The sequence below is a fragment of the Nelumbo lutea genome, chromosome 3 (genome assembly GCF_056320005.1).
Source record: "Nelumbo lutea isolate HS-2025 chromosome 3, American lotus-T2T, whole genome shotgun sequence".
NCBI classification, from domain to species: Eukaryota; Viridiplantae; Streptophyta; class Magnoliopsida; order Proteales; family Nelumbonaceae; genus Nelumbo; species Nelumbo lutea.
The window spans coordinates 66,832,468-66,851,439 of NC_142686.1; the positions used below are offsets into that span (position 1 = coordinate 66,832,468).

General features: G+C 36.4%; 1 protein-coding gene across 1 annotated transcript in view; it reads left to right on the top strand.

Annotated features, from left to right (window-relative positions):
• The window catches only part of LOC148865401 (uncharacterized), a 48,540-nt gene extending 33,458 nt beyond the window's left edge, over window positions 1-15,082 (top strand). The window contains exons 6-11 of the mRNA XM_088975390.1: window positions 1,449-1,637; window positions 1,782-1,982; window positions 6,481-6,634; window positions 6,752-6,815; window positions 14,697-14,762; window positions 14,844-15,082. Of these exons, the coding sequence (XP_088831516.1) occupies window positions 1,449-1,637; window positions 1,782-1,982; window positions 6,481-6,634; window positions 6,752-6,815; window positions 14,697-14,762; window positions 14,844-14,920 (751 nt within the window). The 3' untranslated portion in view covers window positions 14,921-15,082. The remainder of the gene's footprint in view (window positions 1-1,448; window positions 1,638-1,781; window positions 1,983-6,480; window positions 6,635-6,751; window positions 6,816-14,696; window positions 14,763-14,843) is intronic.
• The last annotated feature ends 3,890 nt before the right edge of the window (window positions 15,083-18,972 follow it).

The following is an 18,972-nucleotide window of genomic DNA, read 5'->3' on the forward strand; positions in this document are numbered from 1 at the left end:
TTCTTTTAGACAAATACAGTAACTTGGAAAGGCTTTGTGCTGATGTAGGAAGAATGATAGTGAACTGTGTGATGGTCCACACAGAATTTCTGGGTGTTAATAGACCAGGGTTTGGGATTATTTTTTGGTAAACTATTGATTGGGTGAATTCTGTATCTTAACTCTCTCTCTCTCTCTCTCTCATTTTTTTTTTCTTCATTGGACAAAAACTAAACGCTACAAAACAAACTGACTACTACATGGACACCACTGAAACATCTCTCTCTCTCATTTTGGTTGTTAATAAATTATCCTTTTTCAGGCGTATGTTCCTGTCTCTTTTCAATGAAAAATTCCTTTACCATAAAAAAGTGCATATTTATTCTATTTTACCTGGCTAACATTTAACTAATTTAGTTTGATGTTATTAATCTTTTTCTATTCAATATAGTTATCCAGCATTAGTTTGGTAGCAAAGCTCTAGGTTTTGCTTTACCATACAGTAGTAGTGTAAACTCACCATGACAAGTGTTGCATTAAATTGGACTATAAGGCATTCATTTGGAAAAGGTGGCTATGTTTGGATTTTTTCAGAATTGCAGGTGTTGTTGGCTTCTGATAAGTGAAGAATAATAATATTTGAAATCTTTTGAATCTTTAACCTAGTTGAATAGGAAGACAAAGTGCGTTTCTTATTGTCGATGACAAAGTTAATTCCGGGTCTGATTATATAATATTGAAATTATGTTAGATAAACAACAAGATTATTGTAAATTAAGGGAAATCTAAAATATCCATAGATAGTTGTTTTATCAGCATCATGATCATGGTGCACTAGGTAGCGGTCTGGTTGATTCTGTTATGTCTGTTATATATGGGTTATGTGGCTTGTCTATGTAGACAAGTTGCATACGATTGGCCATCTTAAACACAAGTTATTGTGGATTATGTGCGACTTGGTGGATCATTTCTTTGTCATTCTTTTTGATCAAAAGGGAAAGCCATGTTTTTTTTTTTTGTTGCCTTGAATTATTGCTTTATGGGGTTTTCCCCTCTTCCCCTTTTGATTCTTTTTCTTTTTTAATGCTATTTTTATTCAGTCCATTCAACTCTTATCTTTAGGCTTTCTCTTCCGGTGGTGTGCAGTGGTACCATCCTTTAATGATATGGATCTTGTGTATGGCTTGTTCATATACTTGGAAGGAATGAAGTTGTAGTACTTTTTGACACACCTTGCATCCCTCTTGTGCATCTCTTACATTTATATATTAATGAAATACTTTTTGCTTGCTTATCCAGAAAATGGGAAATTGTCTTTCTTTTCTTTCATTTAAAAAGAAAGAAGTTGTATGAATTCTTTACTAGGCTGAAATTGTAGTATTTTTTGTGGTACTATACTACTATCCTTGCTTCCTTTTTCTTCACTTGACTCTCCTAATTCTGTTCCATTGTTACATATGCTATCACAGTCAAAATACTGCAGAGGTTATTGGTCTTGGTTCACAAGCGAATACTGGATTTCTAGCTGCTGATGTTGAACAATCATCGCTCATCCTTTGTGGTAAAGCATTTTCTGATATCCATGGTATAAAAGATGCATTGGCTGCTGTGGCTGCACCAATTATATCTGCAAGGGAAGGCATTCCTCTATCTGCTAGGTGAAAAACGACATTTTTTTTAAAGAACTATCCATTTGTTAGCTGTGTGGATTGTCATTATTTGTGATTTTCCAGAGATGGTGAGTTTTTTTTTTTCAATTGTCTAGAGGTGGTAATTCACCTTTTGGTGCTGTGTCTTTATAGGCTCTTCTTGTCTGGCGACTCTGTAATTCTTCTGTTTACTCCAGAGGATACTGTTCAGAGCCTCTCGGATCTGTTGGTGTCTACAGATGCTGGTGTGGTTCTGTCCTCGCAGGGTGTTGCACCACTGTTTCAAACTGGGGCTTCTGGAGCACCAAATCTTTACAAATTGCCAGCTGCTATGCTTCTTGTGACTTCAGATAGGTAAACAAGAAATCACATGGTGTTCACTCAGGTCCTTTTTTGATAAAAAAACATAGTTTAGAGAAGTACTTAGAAATCACCGAGGTTGCACTAAGATTTCTGGTAATGGTAACCATATTGTAAACTAACAAATATGAAGCAAACCAAATTATGAATTATATTGTAAATTGTAAGATTGTTTCTCCCTTTTTTTTTTTGAAATTTGTCAAAACAGAAGAGTGATTTTAACTAGGAGTGATCATGGGCCAGGCTGGGCCGTGTTTCGCACCAATGATAAGGGCTTTAACCTAGGCCTGGGCTCAGCCCGGGACCAGATTTCAAGCCCAGACTTGGCCCTACATGGGGCCGGGTTGGGCTTAAGGGCTTTCTTGGCCTAATGAATAATAACTTTGGTCTAGGACATCAAATAATAAAAGTTTAATTATTTAAAATTTTCAAGTTAAATAAATTGTAATACATACAAAATAAATATTGCACAAGTGCAAGTTAAATTGGGCTTGGCTAGGCTTTAGTCCTATGGCACAAAAAATAAGGCATGGGCCTCATTTAATTGCTAGGTTTGATTTGGGTTGGTTACCTTTCCTTTTATAGACGAAGGCAAGGCCGTCATTCCCATTATTGAACAATGTGGGACTTAGAACAACAAAAAATAGTGCAAACATTGAGTGTTTTCTCAAGCATAGTTGTCAAGGCGACGCCTAAGCAGTTGCATACTGTGTAATAAAATACTTTTATATTGTTATTTTTTTTTGAGATTATATTTATAAAATAGACAAAAAAGAAAAATATTCATTTTTTTGTATTTGTAAACTAATTTCTTTTTTATTATTTTCTTATTTGTTAGGGTTTAATCAACACAAACATTACTAACTACTGTATTAAACCCTCAATGACTTCAAATTCTGAACCAATAAGTAAGGGAAAAACTTAAAATTTTGTCTAATCAACACATTTCTTCTTCCACATCTTCTTCTTCTTCTTCTTCTTCCACAATTTCTTTTCTTCTTTTCCTATAACTTAAATAGGGGTTCAACCCCTTTATTTTTTGAATTTTCTTTCCTTTCTTCTTTTTCTTCTCATAAATATGTTGATTTTCTAGACTTAAACATGAGGTTTATAATTTTCTTATGAAAATTATGGATAGTTATTAAAGAAAGTTGGTTATGAAACCTAGGGAACTACCCTAGGATATGTGGTTTTTACTTTAAAAAATCCATTGCCTAGGCGACTAGGTGACGAGGCACCCCCCTATCGCCTAGCCTTGCCTTGTCGCCTTGAAAACTATGTCCTCAAGTGTCACATTGCTTAGAGAATGAGAATGAAAGCCTTCCCTTCATCTATATAAGGCCTTGCCTAGGTGGACAATTTTCATACTTGGATTGACTCAAGTGTCGACATGTGTCAACTCATAAATATTTATTTATATGTTAAAACAAAACTTAAAACTTTTATATATTAAATGATAAACATCTAATATAAAATATACTTGTGTTTATATAACATATAAAATATAATACATATACTATAATATAAAAATGTATATTATATATTTTAAAAAATGTATATTATCTTATATTGCTGGCTGGACTAGGCCCTGGCTGGGCTTGAAGTGTTGGGCCCAAGCTCGGGCCGGAATTTTTGAGCTTGATGTGGGCTCAGGCCTGGGCTGGGATTGCACACAAAAGCCTGGGCCCAGGCTTGGAAATTTGTGGGTGTGTTAGGTCGTGTTTTCAGGTGAGGACAAGAATGATCACTCCTAATTTTAACCCCATTTTTAATCCATATCTTCCATTTGTATACTTAAAATTAAGTTTAATACTTGTTGATTAGAATCGTAATATTATATGATCAGGTTTAGTGTTTTAAAAGTGCAAGGGCCAATTTGCGCCTGAGGCACAAGGCACAAGGCGAGGCACGCGCCTTTACAAAGCAAGGCGCAAAGTTACAAAAAAATGCTAAAAAATAAAAAAAAAGTTAGAAAATTCAACAAAATGCCAAAAATATTTAAAAAAATGCAAAAAATATTAAACATAATCTTAATAATAAATATAAACTTAAATTTTAAAATAAATGTTTTAAAAAACCTATTGTCTAAAATTAAAATACATAAATAAAATTTAAATAAGGCGCTTCTATGCACACCAGGTGCATACCTTTTGAAAGGGGTGTATCTAGGACCTGGGTGAGGCACATACCCTAAAATGTGCCTTACCTATGCGCCTAGGTGCGCCTTTTAAATCACTGATCAGGTTTGACTTGAAAGATAATTAACCAACAAATAATGGCTTTTAGCCTACTTATGATGGAAAGCGAACTTGATTATATTTCTGACTAGGTTTTAAGTAGCCCATATTAAGGTTCAAAATATCGATAAGTATCGTATCGGTGGCCTCTCGATATGCCCTACAGTGGGTGTTTCGGGGTCTGAACTGGTTCAGGGGGTAGATGGGCCTTAAACTGACCCCTCTGAACCAGTTTGAAAAAAAAACTAAGAAAACATATATGTGAAACTCAATACAGGCCGATATGCCCCAACTGGCATATCAGCCTGCGTCGATATTTTGAACATTGGCCCATATAAGGTTTATTTTGGTAGGATTTTAAAAGAACAACCCCTTGACAAAATTAAAAAGAACTGAAGAAATGGCAAACTAAAGAACCAAATCCTAGTCAAATTGATTTGAACCATGTGAATATTCATAATATTCACAAGTCATGTTTGTAGCAAATTAAAGAGATGACTAACATACTCTTTTATTTGCTACATAGTCAGCCTATGTGCTGTTTTACTTTATAACCCTTATCTCCTGTTCTGCATCCATAAATTGGGGCAAATTCTGTTTGTGCTTTTACTATTTTTTCATATAATGCATAGGCATTGTTATAGATAACTAAGAAAAAATAAAGCAGATGGTCTGGATTTAGGATAGTGTAGGTTCTCAAGCAATGTGAGGGTGGGCCTTGGTGCAGTGGTTGGATTGCTCCATTGCGACCTGGGTGACCAGGGTTCAAATCTTGGAAATTGCCTTTCTGTATGTGCAGGTCTAAGGCTGTACATCTGTCCCTCCCCAAACTCTGCATTGACGGGAGCCTTGTGCACTGGGCTGCCCTTCTAATGTTCTCAAGCATTGTGAACTTTGGTTTGTGATATATTGAATGGTTGAACTGGCATATGTATTAGAAAAAGGGTTGAATTGGTATTTGATTTCTCTCAACTGATGGCCAAATCTACCAAATAGGAAATACTAGGAATGACAATAGGCTGAATTGACGTGGCTTTTTGTTAACTTTAGTGTTGAAAACAATGTTTTAAAACGTGGAGACGTGATGCGAGGCGTTCCACTACCTAGAGGCTTGAGGCATAGTTCAGAATGCAAGAGGCGTAAGCCTCCCGAACACAAGGAGGCGTAAGCCTCCTTAAGAGGAGGGGGGTTAGGTGGAGGATGAAGAGGAAGGGAGGATCTCATTATTTTCTTTATTTTTAATAAAAATCTTTTATATTAAGAAGAATAAAGATGCATAACATTAGTTCAAGGGGGGGCAAGGGGCAAACCACTTTCTTTCCCCTTATATTTTCTTCCCTTCCCTTTCCTTTCCTTTTTTCTTTTTTTCTTCTCTTTCTTTTTCTTTCCCTTCCCTTTCTTTTCCTTTCCTTTTTTTTTCTGTCTTTTTATATCAGATGTGCATGAGGTGCATGAGGCGTACGCCTCTAGCATGCCTCATGAAAAAAGCGCAAGAGATGCACCTCTTGCACCTGAGGCGTGCGCCTCAGAGGTGTCAGTGCCTCTGTCATATGCCTCAGGGCGTTTTGTGAGCGCCTCGCATGGAGGCGCGCCTCTAGGTGTACGCCTCCCACGCCTTTTAAAACACTGGTTGAAAATGCACAGAGGCCTGGTTCACCCCATATTGGCCAAGTACTAATGGGGACTATTAATGGAGTCTATGTCTATAGTTATATATGTTCACCCTGGTTTGGTCTGAGCTAACTTTAGCAAGGGCTAGTTTTGCTTGCTTGATCCTTAACTTGGCCTAGCAATTTTTTTTTTGATCGGCGTTGGCCTAGCAATTATTAGTAGGGACCATTCATAGAATCTGCATACTCAAGGTCAGTTCAGATTGGGGATTGGAGAAGGCCAATTTAAACTCATTAAACCTCATTCTTTTCTTTATTTCCTTATTTTTTCTTTCTTTTACTTTTGTTTTGTTGGGGGGAGGGGGTTGGGGTTTGGTGTGGTTGTGCTGGTAGTAGGCTACAAAAGGAAGCCCCTCAATTCTCTGTACTGGATGGTTTGGATGGAAGTGGGGTAAGCAGAATTGTGCCTTAATCGTACCAGATTAGCTAGCCTCAACTCCCTCCCCATATTTTGTGTGGTATATGAGGAGGTTATTTCAATATAGTCTATGGATATTGGATGATGCCACAAACTTCCCTGTAAGTTACCACCTGAAGTAAGCTCATACATAAAAAATGTAACTTGTATGCTTTGTCTTGATGCAGTTCTGGCACTCTTCCTTCTGTGTGTAAGATCTCTTCAGGTCAGGCAGCATACCACTTCCTGGCTGGCTATCAGAATGGTAATTTTGTTCCTGCATACGGCAAGGGTCCCTCACCCGTTGACCCTTTGGAGCTAGCAAAATCTCTTCTTTTAAAGGTCTGATAAGAACTTGTTTATTGTCATGCATCACTAACGTTCTGTATTCATATATTTTATGGTTTGACCAATAATTGTTATTGTCATGTGCTTCTTTTCCCTCTACATCTTTTGCAGTTAAAAGAAAACCAGATTCCATCCTTCCTGGTTAATATTAGTGAAGGAGACAAACGGAAAACAGGTAAGCTGGAAATAAACATTGGCTGTGAATATGAAAATTCTGCCTGGTTGGGTGTGTGGTTATGATGCAAGAGCTGAAGTGGCAAAATAGGGATTTTCTGAAATTTTACGTATTTCTGTATTTTTTTTTTGATAGTACGGGTATTTTCATCATTTTGACTGTCTTATGTGGGCCTGGCTCATGATATCTTGTTCTTCTAGTTTAAGAGGGTTTATCTTTAAATTTTCAGTTTGATTGCATTAGTAGGTGTTAATGTGTTTCTTGATGCATAAGACAGGGTGTGGCATTTTAGTAATTATGATGAAACAGTATTTTAGGCCACACAAGTTACTCTCTAGAAATAGATGTATTCTCTTCCTTTTGAAGCTAGTGAAGAGTTCTTTAGAGCTCTCTTGCAAGTTTCCTGTATGGAGTGTGATTCCTACAAACCCTAGAGTGATTCTATTTCCCTTGGAGAAAGGATTAAAATATTGACACGAATATGCTGATATGGGTCATATTGTATCCGTATCCAAAGGTGTGTAGGTACATGGAACGGGTGGAAAACCATACAACTTATGCCGATGGTCATGACTGGTGCTAAAGGTTATAGTGGTTGTCATGACTACTGTACTGCCATAGCTCCCTGACTGCTGTCATAGGTCCAAAAATGCTGATTCTTCCAAATTTTTTTGAGAAGTTCTATAGGCTTTCTCAACAACCTATAGAAAATTATAAATGATTTTATATATGTTTTAAATGATTTTAATTGCATGAAAGAACTATAAGATGGATGCATCAATGATCTATCAAACTCATTAATCCAACAACAATTTAAATATTTAATGTATCTTGTACTGAACTTTTAGTAGATTGGAAGTATGTTAATGGGCTGGGCTTCAGGCTTGGCCCATTAACATTTTACACTGTCGGACTTGGGCTTCAGCCTGGCCCATGAATAGGTCTTATTGGATGCTCAAACATTGTTTGAAGTATTATTAATAAAATTATTGTATGATATGTTTATGTTCAAGATTCCTGGTGTTGTTGATTGTAATGTATCTATGTAAGTATGCATTGATTATGTGTTAATACCTTATTCATAGTTATTTCTATTTCTATTTATTATTATTGATGTATTTGTGGGATTTGTAAGAGTTTCTTGAATGTATCCAAGGCTCCAAGCATATTTATTTCTTTCCACTGTATCCATGCATATCCGAAGCGTATTATGCTATGTATCCCTATCCAAGCTTTATTAATACAATGTATGATACCTATACGTTAAACCTCTCTTTCTATCTTGTGTTAATTTCTTATAGACTTGTTGCACAACTTTTGGTATCAGAGAATGGTTACTCAATATTGTTGAGGTTTTAGTAGCTTTTGTTTTATTTTTAAATTAGTGTTATTGGGCTCAAGGTCCAACAGCTTTCATGTTTGTTTTTTATGTTATTAACAGCAGCTGCCCTATGAAGGACATATTGGACATTATACTTCTTTTTATTTAATGAGTATATAAGCTATTGAGTGGGGCAGCTAGATTGATCATTGGTTTATCCCATCTCTTCTTTTCATTCTTCTCTTCTCTTCTCTTCAAGAAACCTTTCTCGTTCTTTCTTTTTTATATCTGTTATAAATCAGATTTTTTTTTCTTGAGTTTTCTACTTGGTATTAGAGCACTTTCTAAGGATTCTTGGGTTTCTACCATGCAGTCCTAGATCAATCAACTGCATGGTGAGTTAGAGAGCTGATCGAAGACTTCAAAAGGGCCCAGTTCTTGGATTTTTTGATGGATCTAGAACCTTCTGTCTGATCTTGGGTTGAAAATCTATAGAAGGAAGAATCCTGATTGCCATAGGACTTTATTTTTGACCTAGGAAGAGGTGCTCGAGTTCTTTTACATTCCTTGATGTTTTTTGAAGGGCTTCTAGAGGGAGCAAAACCTCTTATCTTGGACCTACTAGCTCCTAGGAAGACATGAATCTCTCCGGGTGAAGTTTTTTTTTTTTTTTTTGTTTTCAGAAGTTTTGTTGAGGTTGCCAAAGGGGATTGATTTGTGTCTAGAGGATTTTTCTTGTCTACAGTTGAAGTTTTGATCTGTTTTGGGAACTATGGAGGGTAGTGGAGTAGAACACAAATCTACAATTAAGTTAGATGGTGCAAATTATTTGGAGTAGTCACAATCAACCAAGATGAGAATTTGCGCTCATGGAAAATTGAGGTATGTAACTGGTGAAGAGAAAAAAACCTAACACAACTCTTCCTAGTGGGTGCAGGTGAATTACATGGTGATGACTTGGCTTTGTAATTCTATGTTACCTCATATACGCAAGAATTTTCTATGGTTAACAACACAGGTAAGGAAATTTGGGATGGAGTTGTAGAGACCTACTTACAGAGTGATAATGTTGCTAGGACTTACGAGTTGAGGATTAGGTGATTAGCACAAGGCAGGGCAATAAACCTATTGCAGTTTACTTTTTAGCTCTTAAAACCTTGCGGCGAAAGATTGGCCACTTAGAGACTATGGTTTGGAGAGAGCCTCACTAACATTCTTTGGTATAGACACATAATCAAGAGAGGATAGTAAGGCACGGTAGGAGGAAGATAAGCCACTATAGGATAGATAATGTAAAATACAATGGGCTATACACTTTCTCTTCCCCTTCCAAGGTGTGATAGGAAGGTCTAGGTCATCTATAATAAGGTTAGGTAGAGGTGTAATATCAACAAGAACTGAAACATCAGTGGAAGCAAAAGGCATACCTGATCTATGCCAACCAAACTTGGAATCTCAAATGAGCCGATGGTAAGTGGTGCGGGTTCCTATGTTGTGGAATCAACCCCCTATTTTGCCGTATGCGTTGACATGTAAAAACTTACAAGTAGGACATAACGAGGTAGGCAAAGTAGGTGGAACTAGGTTAGATATTGGTGCGGGTAAAGGAGTTGGAATAGGAAGTGTGTGGCTTTCTCATTGTCTCTTGCAAACATGAGATCTTCATTTCCCAAAGAAAGTATGTGTTGGATCTGGTAAAGGAGATTGGAAAACTTGGTGTCGAACCAATTGATACACCTATTGCCTAGAACCATAAAATTAATGCATCAGATGGTGAGTTAGTCAAGTATGTTGGGAGGTATTAGAGATTGGTGGGCCGGTTGCTATACTTGTGCATGACATGTCTAGATATCTCCTATGCAGTTAGTGTGGTGAGGTAGTACATGCCTGCTCCATGAGCTCAACACTATGAAGCCATTGACATGATACTTGCCTATTTGAAAAGGCACCCAAGTAGAGGGATATTGTTTGCTGATCATGGACACATGAAGTTGGAAGCTTATATAGATGCAGATTGGGTAGGGTACCTATATGACAGGAGATCTACATCAGGAGTTTGCACTTTTGTTGGAGGTAATGGGTATCATGGAAGACAAACGCATCCAGGTCAAGTGCAAAAGCAGAATATAGAGCTATGGAACATGGTGTTTCAGAGCTTCTATGGGTTTTATCCTTACTAAGAGAGCTTGGAATTGATGCAAAGGAACCTATGATGTTGTACTGTGATTATCAAGCAACAATTAGTGTTATTGGGGAATAGACATGCATTTTATAAGAGAAAGAGTGACATCTTGGGAAGTTTGTTTGCCATATGTTTCATTTGACTTGCAACTTGCTGATGTACTCACCAAGGGGGTTGCAAAAAACAAGTTGGGAATGTGTGACATCTACTCCCAACTTGGGGGGAGTGTTGAGGTTTTAGTAGCTTTTATTTATTTTTAAATTAGTGTTATTGGGCCCAAAGCCCAACAACTTTTATGTTTTTTTATATGTTATTGACAGCATCCGCCCTTTTAAGGGCATATTAGATGTTATGGACACATTCCTCGAGAAGACGTACCGTCGCCACTGACAGCAACAGGCACCTGACCCATCGCCAGTAGCAGCAGTGATTCAATGATTCTCATCCTACCCAGTTCGGCAACATCAGCCTTATCTAGATTATATTAGATCATCTTACTTGTTCTTTTCTTATTGTTTTTATCTTATTCTATTGCTCTTATCTGATCTTGTTAGTAGCTTATCAGATTAGGATTAGCTTATCTTATCCTTAGCAAGATAGAACTGGAAGTCTCCCTATTTAGCAAGGAGACTCCCTTTGATTAGGACTCTTGTAATCTCCTATTTAAGGAGACCCCATTATTGAATGAGGATATCAAATTTCCAGTCAAGAAAGAGAGTAAAAGGAGAGTTCGGTGATCTCTCGGACAAATCACCCTTTGGGATGCCAAGCTCCTATTTTCCTGATTGGTCAAGGTTCTCTTTTCAAGTAACCTTCTTTGGCCCTCCTCTTCCTCATCAGGCGCATCATCCTCCAACTTATTCATTTCTGTATTTGTAGAAACACCATTGTCCTTAATTGCTTGCTGGTGGGCAAAGGCTTGAGCATCCTTCATGCTTCCTATAATTTCCAATTCAATACTCTCCCCAAATGCCTGCTTCTGAGCCAGCAATTGTGAGTAAATCACATAGAGTGGAGGTGGCAGTAATTCTGCTAAATTATGCTACTTTAATTTCTTTGTATGCAGAACCCCTAGTTGGTGTTGGATAGGCAAGGATGCTTTCTTCAGAGATTTCGGGAGACTTGAAAGGAACTTCTTTCGGTGTGCAATGGTCTCCACAAGACTGAAGTTTGTAGAGTTCTTTTTGCCGGAAAAGCTAAAAAATTAAGCCGCCTTAGCATTAGGTCATGCACTGTCTTTTGATAGTACAAATCCTTTAATATCTTGAGGGGCTGAACTGAAAAACTCTTCCTCAGGTACAAGTTCAATATCCGGATACTTTAACTTGAAATCTTTGCGCACCTTTATGGCTTTCACAAAAAGAATTTTCTCATACAGCAAATTGTGGAGCTGCAATGTAGTGAAATCTATTGGTGCCTTAGCACGTTCTGTTTCTGCTTTAACACTATCCTCTTCTAGCAATATAGAACGATTTACCTTATCCTGGTCATCTGTTCGTTGATTCCAAAAAAACTGCTCGCAGCGATACAGCCAGCCTAATGGGTCTCTGTTGCCGTTGTATGACGGAGATTCCAGCCTGCTGTACTTGGGGAGGACTGCGGCTACTGGGGCGATGACCTGCTGTTCGCCGGACGACTCCGTCAAGTCTGGTCGGCGGCTGTTTGTGGTTACAGCCCCTTTTGGATTCCTCTCCTTGTTAGAGAAATACGATTCCAGCAAGCGTCACAGCTCCTGGACATTGTCTTTGACCTCACGAACCTCCACGTTGGTTTCTACGAGCCTATGCTCCAGTTCCTGGACCCTGGATGATAGCTGCTCCAGATCTCCCATGACGGTTGGCTCTGATACCAAGTTGTTATGGGTCCGGGTGTAGGATCTCGTCATGGGTCGGTCCACGGGGAAAAGCTCCTGTTTTCCCTTGTTCCTCCCCTTCCTAGCTAAACCTATCTTGGCGTCCTAGAGGGTGATTTGTCCAAGAGATCACCAAACTCTCCTTTTACTCTCTTTCTTGACTGGAAATTTGATATCCTCATTCAATAATGAGGTCTCCTTAAATAGGAGATTACAAGAGTCCTAATCAAAGGGAGTCTCCTTGCTGAATAGGGAGACTTCGAGTTCTATCTTGCTAAGGATAAGATAAGCTAATCCTAATCTGATAAGCTATTAACAAGATAAGATAAGAGCAATAGAATAAGATAAGAACAAGCAAGATGATCTAATCTAATCTAGATAAGGCTGCCGTTACCAAACTGGGTAGGATGAGAATCATTGAATCACTGCTGCTGCTGCTGGTGGGTTAGGTGCCTGTTGCTTCCGGTGGCGACGGTACATCTTCCTGAGGATTTCGTCCATAACATTAGACATTATACTTCTTTTTATTTATGAGTATATAATCTATTGAGTTTGGCGGCCAGATTGATCATTGGCTTCTCCTGTCTCTTCTCATTCTTCTCTTCTCTCTAGGAAATCTTTCTCTTTCTTCCTTTTTATTTCTCTTATAAATCAGATTATTTTTTCTGAGTTTTCTACTACTATCTTCTGACAAAGTGACCTCTTCTGTAGGTCTAAGGTATCTTCTAAACAATCTCATGGATCTAGAATCAATGATGATTGGGTCATTGGACCATAGGAGTATGGTTTTCAACAATGTTAGAAGATAAAGGGAAATTGGGTTGCTGAACTAGAAGAATATTTTAATTGTTATGATGTCTGACAAAAGATTAGATTTGCATGCCTGAAGCTCAGGGGTCACGGTAAAGTATGGTGGACTCTTGACTAACAACTAGAAAACAAAGGTGATGATCCTATTACTATGTGGGCAGATACAAATAGGTATTTGCAAGAAAAGCACTTTCCACTAGACTTCCATGGTGATCTATATTGAGTTAGCTCTCAATATAGTTACAACAAAGAATTTGAAGCCAATAATAAGGTACAAAGTTTAAGATAAAGCAGATGGTTCCTTGTATGTTGAAACCTAACTTAGAGCTAAACTTAGAGAATGAAGATAAAGAATCAGTATTTCAACCTATAGAAGTTGTAGATATTGAAGAAAAGATTGGATCAAGGGATGTGGGCCAATGAAGTTAAAGGATCAAGGGATGTGTGCCAATGAAGTTAAAGAATCAGAATTTCACCCCCAGTCCCTTATCTATGCATCTCCATTCTTCTTAATATAAAATATTTTTATTAAGAATAAAGAAAAATGAGATGCTCCTTCCTCCTCTTTGTCCTCTTAAGTAGGCTTACTGTAATGCACTGCTCAACTTTGTCCCTGACTAAGGGCCTTTCTAGGAATTTTTAGACGCTTCTGGAGGATTCCAGACATGCCTAGAATTTCCTAAGCCACTTTTTATAGAAATATCTAGAGTTTCCTTGCAAATATCTTGTGTATTTTAGACAGAAATGTTCTTAGAAGATGACTAGAAGTTTCCACCAAAGGAGGTGGAGTGTTTGGTCCAATTAAAAAGAGGTGGAAAGATGCGGTTGTGAGGAGATGATATCCAACGGTCCACATAAATAAGGAGGTGATAAATGAAGGGGCTAAGATTGCACCCCCAAAGGTGCTATCCAACGGTCCATCTTATAAATAAGAGTTGGTTCCCCCATTTGTAACTCTGGAATGCAATAAAGCTTTCACCTTCCCTAAGAGCTTTCTTTGCCTTTGTTCACTTGCCTCTAACCTTTCTTACCTTTGTTTCCCTAATTCCCTTGTCCTTCCTTTGCCATCTTGGTGCCCTAGTCACTTAGCTTGGGAAGTTAAATCTGTGGATAGTTAGGCTTACTCTTGCTAGTAGCTAAGAGTGCCACATGATTTAAGCTTTGAATAGTTCGGTCTTGACATTACGCCTCGTGTTTGGGAGTCTTATGCCTGTTACGTTCTGAACTATGCCTGGTGCCTCATTCCTCCAAGTAGTGGAGCACCTCGCGTCACACCTCCGTGTTTTAAAACATTGCTTCAAATCAAGGAAAGGAAGCTAGAAATGAGTAACAATATCCCAATCAATCTGTAGGAATACCTTTTAAGTTTGCAATTAATGACATTTGGTGGAATCATTTGACGTTGGGATGATCCAAGCATCAAGTAGCAATGCTTGTTTTTATGACTTAGTCGAAGAATTACATCTGTACACTCATGATGATTCTTTTTATTGAACCACTTCTTGGACAATTAGACATAGACTAATTGATCCAATGGTGTAGACTGTAGACAATGTAACCAGTGTTAATTTGTGAGCCATAAAATAAATTGAGCCATACTTCTCTCATGGACTTCGAATATTTTACATTAGTTACTATAGACGTTTTTAGAATTCTATATATTTGTTCTTTAAGATCAGCCAAGAAGTAACTTCTTAAAACTTTATGGCTATTCAGGCAAGGAGCTAGTTAAGTTGGTTCAATCAATTCTATCCAGCAGTATACCACCTTTTGAACCTAAAGGTAACCTTTTTCCAATACATTTCTTGATCATAAAGAAAAGAACTTTACCTTTTAAGATGTTGTATTTTTGTTTTTTCGCAGCTGGAGATCTTCAAGCGAAGTACAATAGCTTTGTATCTGGTAGGTTCCAAGAACTGCCCGAGGAATTCTCGTTCTGAAACCCGTTGAATGTTAGCATCTCTTGCAGCCTACTGAAGATATGAATGTGCACATTTCATTTATTAGATTGACCAGAGATCATGTGAGAAATTTTAGGCTCACAACATTTCTTGGAGTACAAAAATTTGTGGAATAAAATAACTTTTTATTTGCTTTTTTTTTTCAAAGTTTATTTTCTTTTTTATCCTTTTCCGTCATGAAAACTAATAAGCACTTCTTCAGGTCAGAAAAGATAATTTGAGGAATTCAAGGACGCATGCATACATTATTGTAGGCTTCACATCATAGAATTTAATAGAAGTGGCCCTTATATAATTTAGGTGTTAAGAGAAATAAAATGATTTGTTGGGGCGCTTGTAACCCAGAAAGTTAGGGTCACAAAAAAGGTGGGACTCTTTCATGGTTGATATAGACCAAGTGTTCATGTGTGTGATTTGTATGTGACAATTTTTTTACGACAATGATAGGAAATAATATGTTCCAAAATTATTTTACAACTTTTTTTTTCTATTTGTATGGTTAATAAAATTATTTTTATTTGTCATACTTATTTTTATTTAATACGGTGATGTGCATGCATTTAAGTGTTATTTTACAATTTTTTTTTTGTATTTTATAATCGTGTGTTTTCATCTTTTTTAATTAGTAATTTTATTTAATTAAGACATCAAGAGTACACATTTGACCCAAAATGTTGAATTGCTGACTTGCCACCAAACAAGAAAACAACTCCATTTTGGTTTGGTTTTAAATTTGTATTTTATTTTTATCATCAATAAAATCAATTATTCTTTGTCACTTATTTTTCTTTAGGATATATTGTTAAAATCTTCCTTGAAATTTCTAACCATTGTTGAAACCTCCTTTGAAGTTTAATAGTTGCAATCAACTCTCCTGAACTTTTTGATATAGTTGCAAGTAGACCCCCTCTGGTAGAATCTTCTATAAAAAGGCATGAAAATATCCAAATTACCCTTGTAATTACTATTTGATGCTGGTTTCTATAGGAAAAAAGCAATACAAACTTTATAAATAACAAAACAAAGCGAGTTTAAAGTTGCAACTTTACATTTGAGTGATTGATATGAAGGGCATATTTAGAAAATAAATTAATTTTAAAAATGATATTGAAAGGGTTTGGGATAGTGATTCAGATGAAAAGTAATTCAGAAAATAAACATTTTTGTTAAATTTCATGGATACTTTGGACATTTTCATGCTTCTTTTTAGAAGATTCTACTAGAGGGGGTCTACTTGCAATTATGTCAGAAAGTTTGGGGGAGGAGATTGTAACTATCAAACTTGAGGGGAGGTTTTAGCAATTTATCCTTTAATTTAATATGTTTAATTAATATAGGGGAGGTGATTGCAATTACCAAACTTCAGGTGAAGTTTTAGCAATTTACCTTTTAATTTATTATGTTTAATAAATATAGGAGTAAATAAAAGAAGGGAAATTGTCTAAAACTCACAATGACTTTTCAACATTTTTCTTAAACTCATTATAATTTTCTAAAATGTCCAAGGAACCTTATGTCAGTAAGTTAACCTTAAATAGACTAGCAGGTGTTGGTGGATTACCATTTTACCCTTTGTTCTGTTGTAAATGGAAAGTAAAGCAAAAATTTGATAAAAACAACAAAAATATATCTCAAATATTTTAGTCATTTTTTTTTGTCCATTTTACATATTTAAGTAAAAAGGGAGCTTCAAATAAAAAAAGAGAAAAAGAACAATTTTTTATTCAAATCAAACTCATCTGATGCTCCATATTTACTTGCACAGAACAACTGTCACTTTATCCCTTTTAATTTCAAATGCAACAAGAACTTAGATCAATAAAAGACCCATGGTCAAGAAGAGCACATGTGGCTATGTAGGACCCAATGCCCACTTCCATTAGATGTTAGTTAGAACAAAGGTGTATTGAATAGAAATTAAGTTCAGATAAAAATATGTTTAATAAGGCTGACATGCCATTTGGGGGTAGTTTGGTAAAAAAATTGCATTTATGGTAATGTAAACAAAATTTGTCAATTGTCAATGAACATAATGGTGCTCTATGGTGATTTTGGAAAAATAAAATGTCACTAACATGGGGTTCTTTGGATATTTTGAAAAGTTGTGGTGAGTTTAAGAGATGCTGAAAAGTCATGTAAAGTTTAGACAACTTCCCATAAAAGAATGACAGTAATGAGAAGGAACTATGACATTTTGTACCAAATTAAAAAATAAGGGTATTTTAATCAAGAATAGGATTCATTGAATGTTAATGGCAACTAATATTAGAAATATAAGACATAATGTGAAGCATTTGAATGAAGATAAAAAGGATTGTTCAAATTATTTTTTTTATAATTAAAAAGTGACAATTTAAAAATTGGTACATTTTATTTAAATACAAATTTACACTTTTAATAGATAGAGATTTAGTGCATAAGATTCTCAGAGTGCATTTGTCAGGTGTTGGGTTATTGGTGTGTCATTGTTGATGTTCTGGGTTTGACCTGATTGATATCTTAGAGTATCTTTCCGTTTTGTCCTCAGCATGGTTTTTAAAACTGAACCAGACAACGAATCGGTTAGGGGTCCAGTTCTCGGGTTGAATGGCCCAATTGTTCAAACTGAACGGATGGCCCGTTCTGATAAAAAAAAATGATCAAAATTATTGGACGGTTCAAATGGTTTGAACGACTCAACTGTCCGGATTAACAGTTTACTGATCGAATCAATGATTTTTGGCAAAATAACAATTCTAAGGTAAAATGGCTGGCTAGTTTCCGGTTTTCCGGTCCAACTGTCCGGTCTGGTTTTGAAAACCATGATCCTCAGAGCGGTTCACTGGTTGTCAAGAGTCCAGCGGGGGTTTTCCTGATTGTCATGAGCTATAAGCATTGAATTATAGTCGGGAAAAGAAATTATTATTATCATTGGATGTTAGAGGTTGCTTTGTAGATCATTAAACTGATTGTCAGCTTTACAGTTGTGGAATTGCGAAGGGGACACTATGACTAGTGCCCCATCATCAGTCCATCAAGTGAACTTCTCTGGCTGCGAATTTACCCGATCAAGGTGATATATTGATCCATATTTTATCATGTTTTTTTCTTTCGCTGCGTCATCATCTTTGATTCTAACCATGGCCCATGGGGTAGCTCTGATTTTTATTTTATTTTTGATAATGCAACTCTTATTTGCTTATTGAGTAAAAGTTAGTGTTGTCTGTGTCCCATTGCACATTGTGTATTTGTTTGTGCTGGCTAGAGACAGTCTAGTTTTTCTTCATCCTGAGAACAAAATGCTTTTTGTTTATACCCGAAGGATGCATAGAGAAAAGTCTGACTTTGCTCTTTAAGCCCGATCCATTTAATGAAACTTGGCTATGTTTGGTAATCACTGTTTGAAGAATGAGTTTTCAGCAAAAATATTATTAATTTTTTAAGCTAAACTTTGAACCCAAAAGAGTCTTAGAATCATATAAATTTTCATCATTAATTGACATCCGTGAAATCCTGCCAAAATGTGCCTTTAATTTCGAAATCCAAATTATAAGCATTTGTATTATAAATTTATAAGGGAAAATCTATGACTACTGAAAGACATGATATTGGAAGCGCTTTGACCAATCAAACTATCAAAGCACCCCGTGACTTTTGATTAATACCACCTAATTGGTCATCTCTTTTATGATACCGGTTGATTGGCTGTCAGTTTTTCTGATGTCATATCTTTCTGGTATCATAGTTGAACCCAAATAATGTATTAATAGATGGAGATAGACTTGCTGTAGACTCTCCCTCTCATTAAGGGTGGATACTAGCTGAGCCAATTATTAGATTATTCGAGCTTAACTTGGCAGAAAAGCATAAGACTTGAATTTGGGCTCAAACTTGATTGAGTTACAAATATTAGCTTGAATTTGACTTGACTCAAAAGCTTATATGTTTGAACTCAGCTCAGATTGAATTTGAAAATGAGCCAAGTTTTAAATAATAAATAAAAAATTATATATAAATTTAAAAATATTATATATATGAGCCAAGTTACAAAT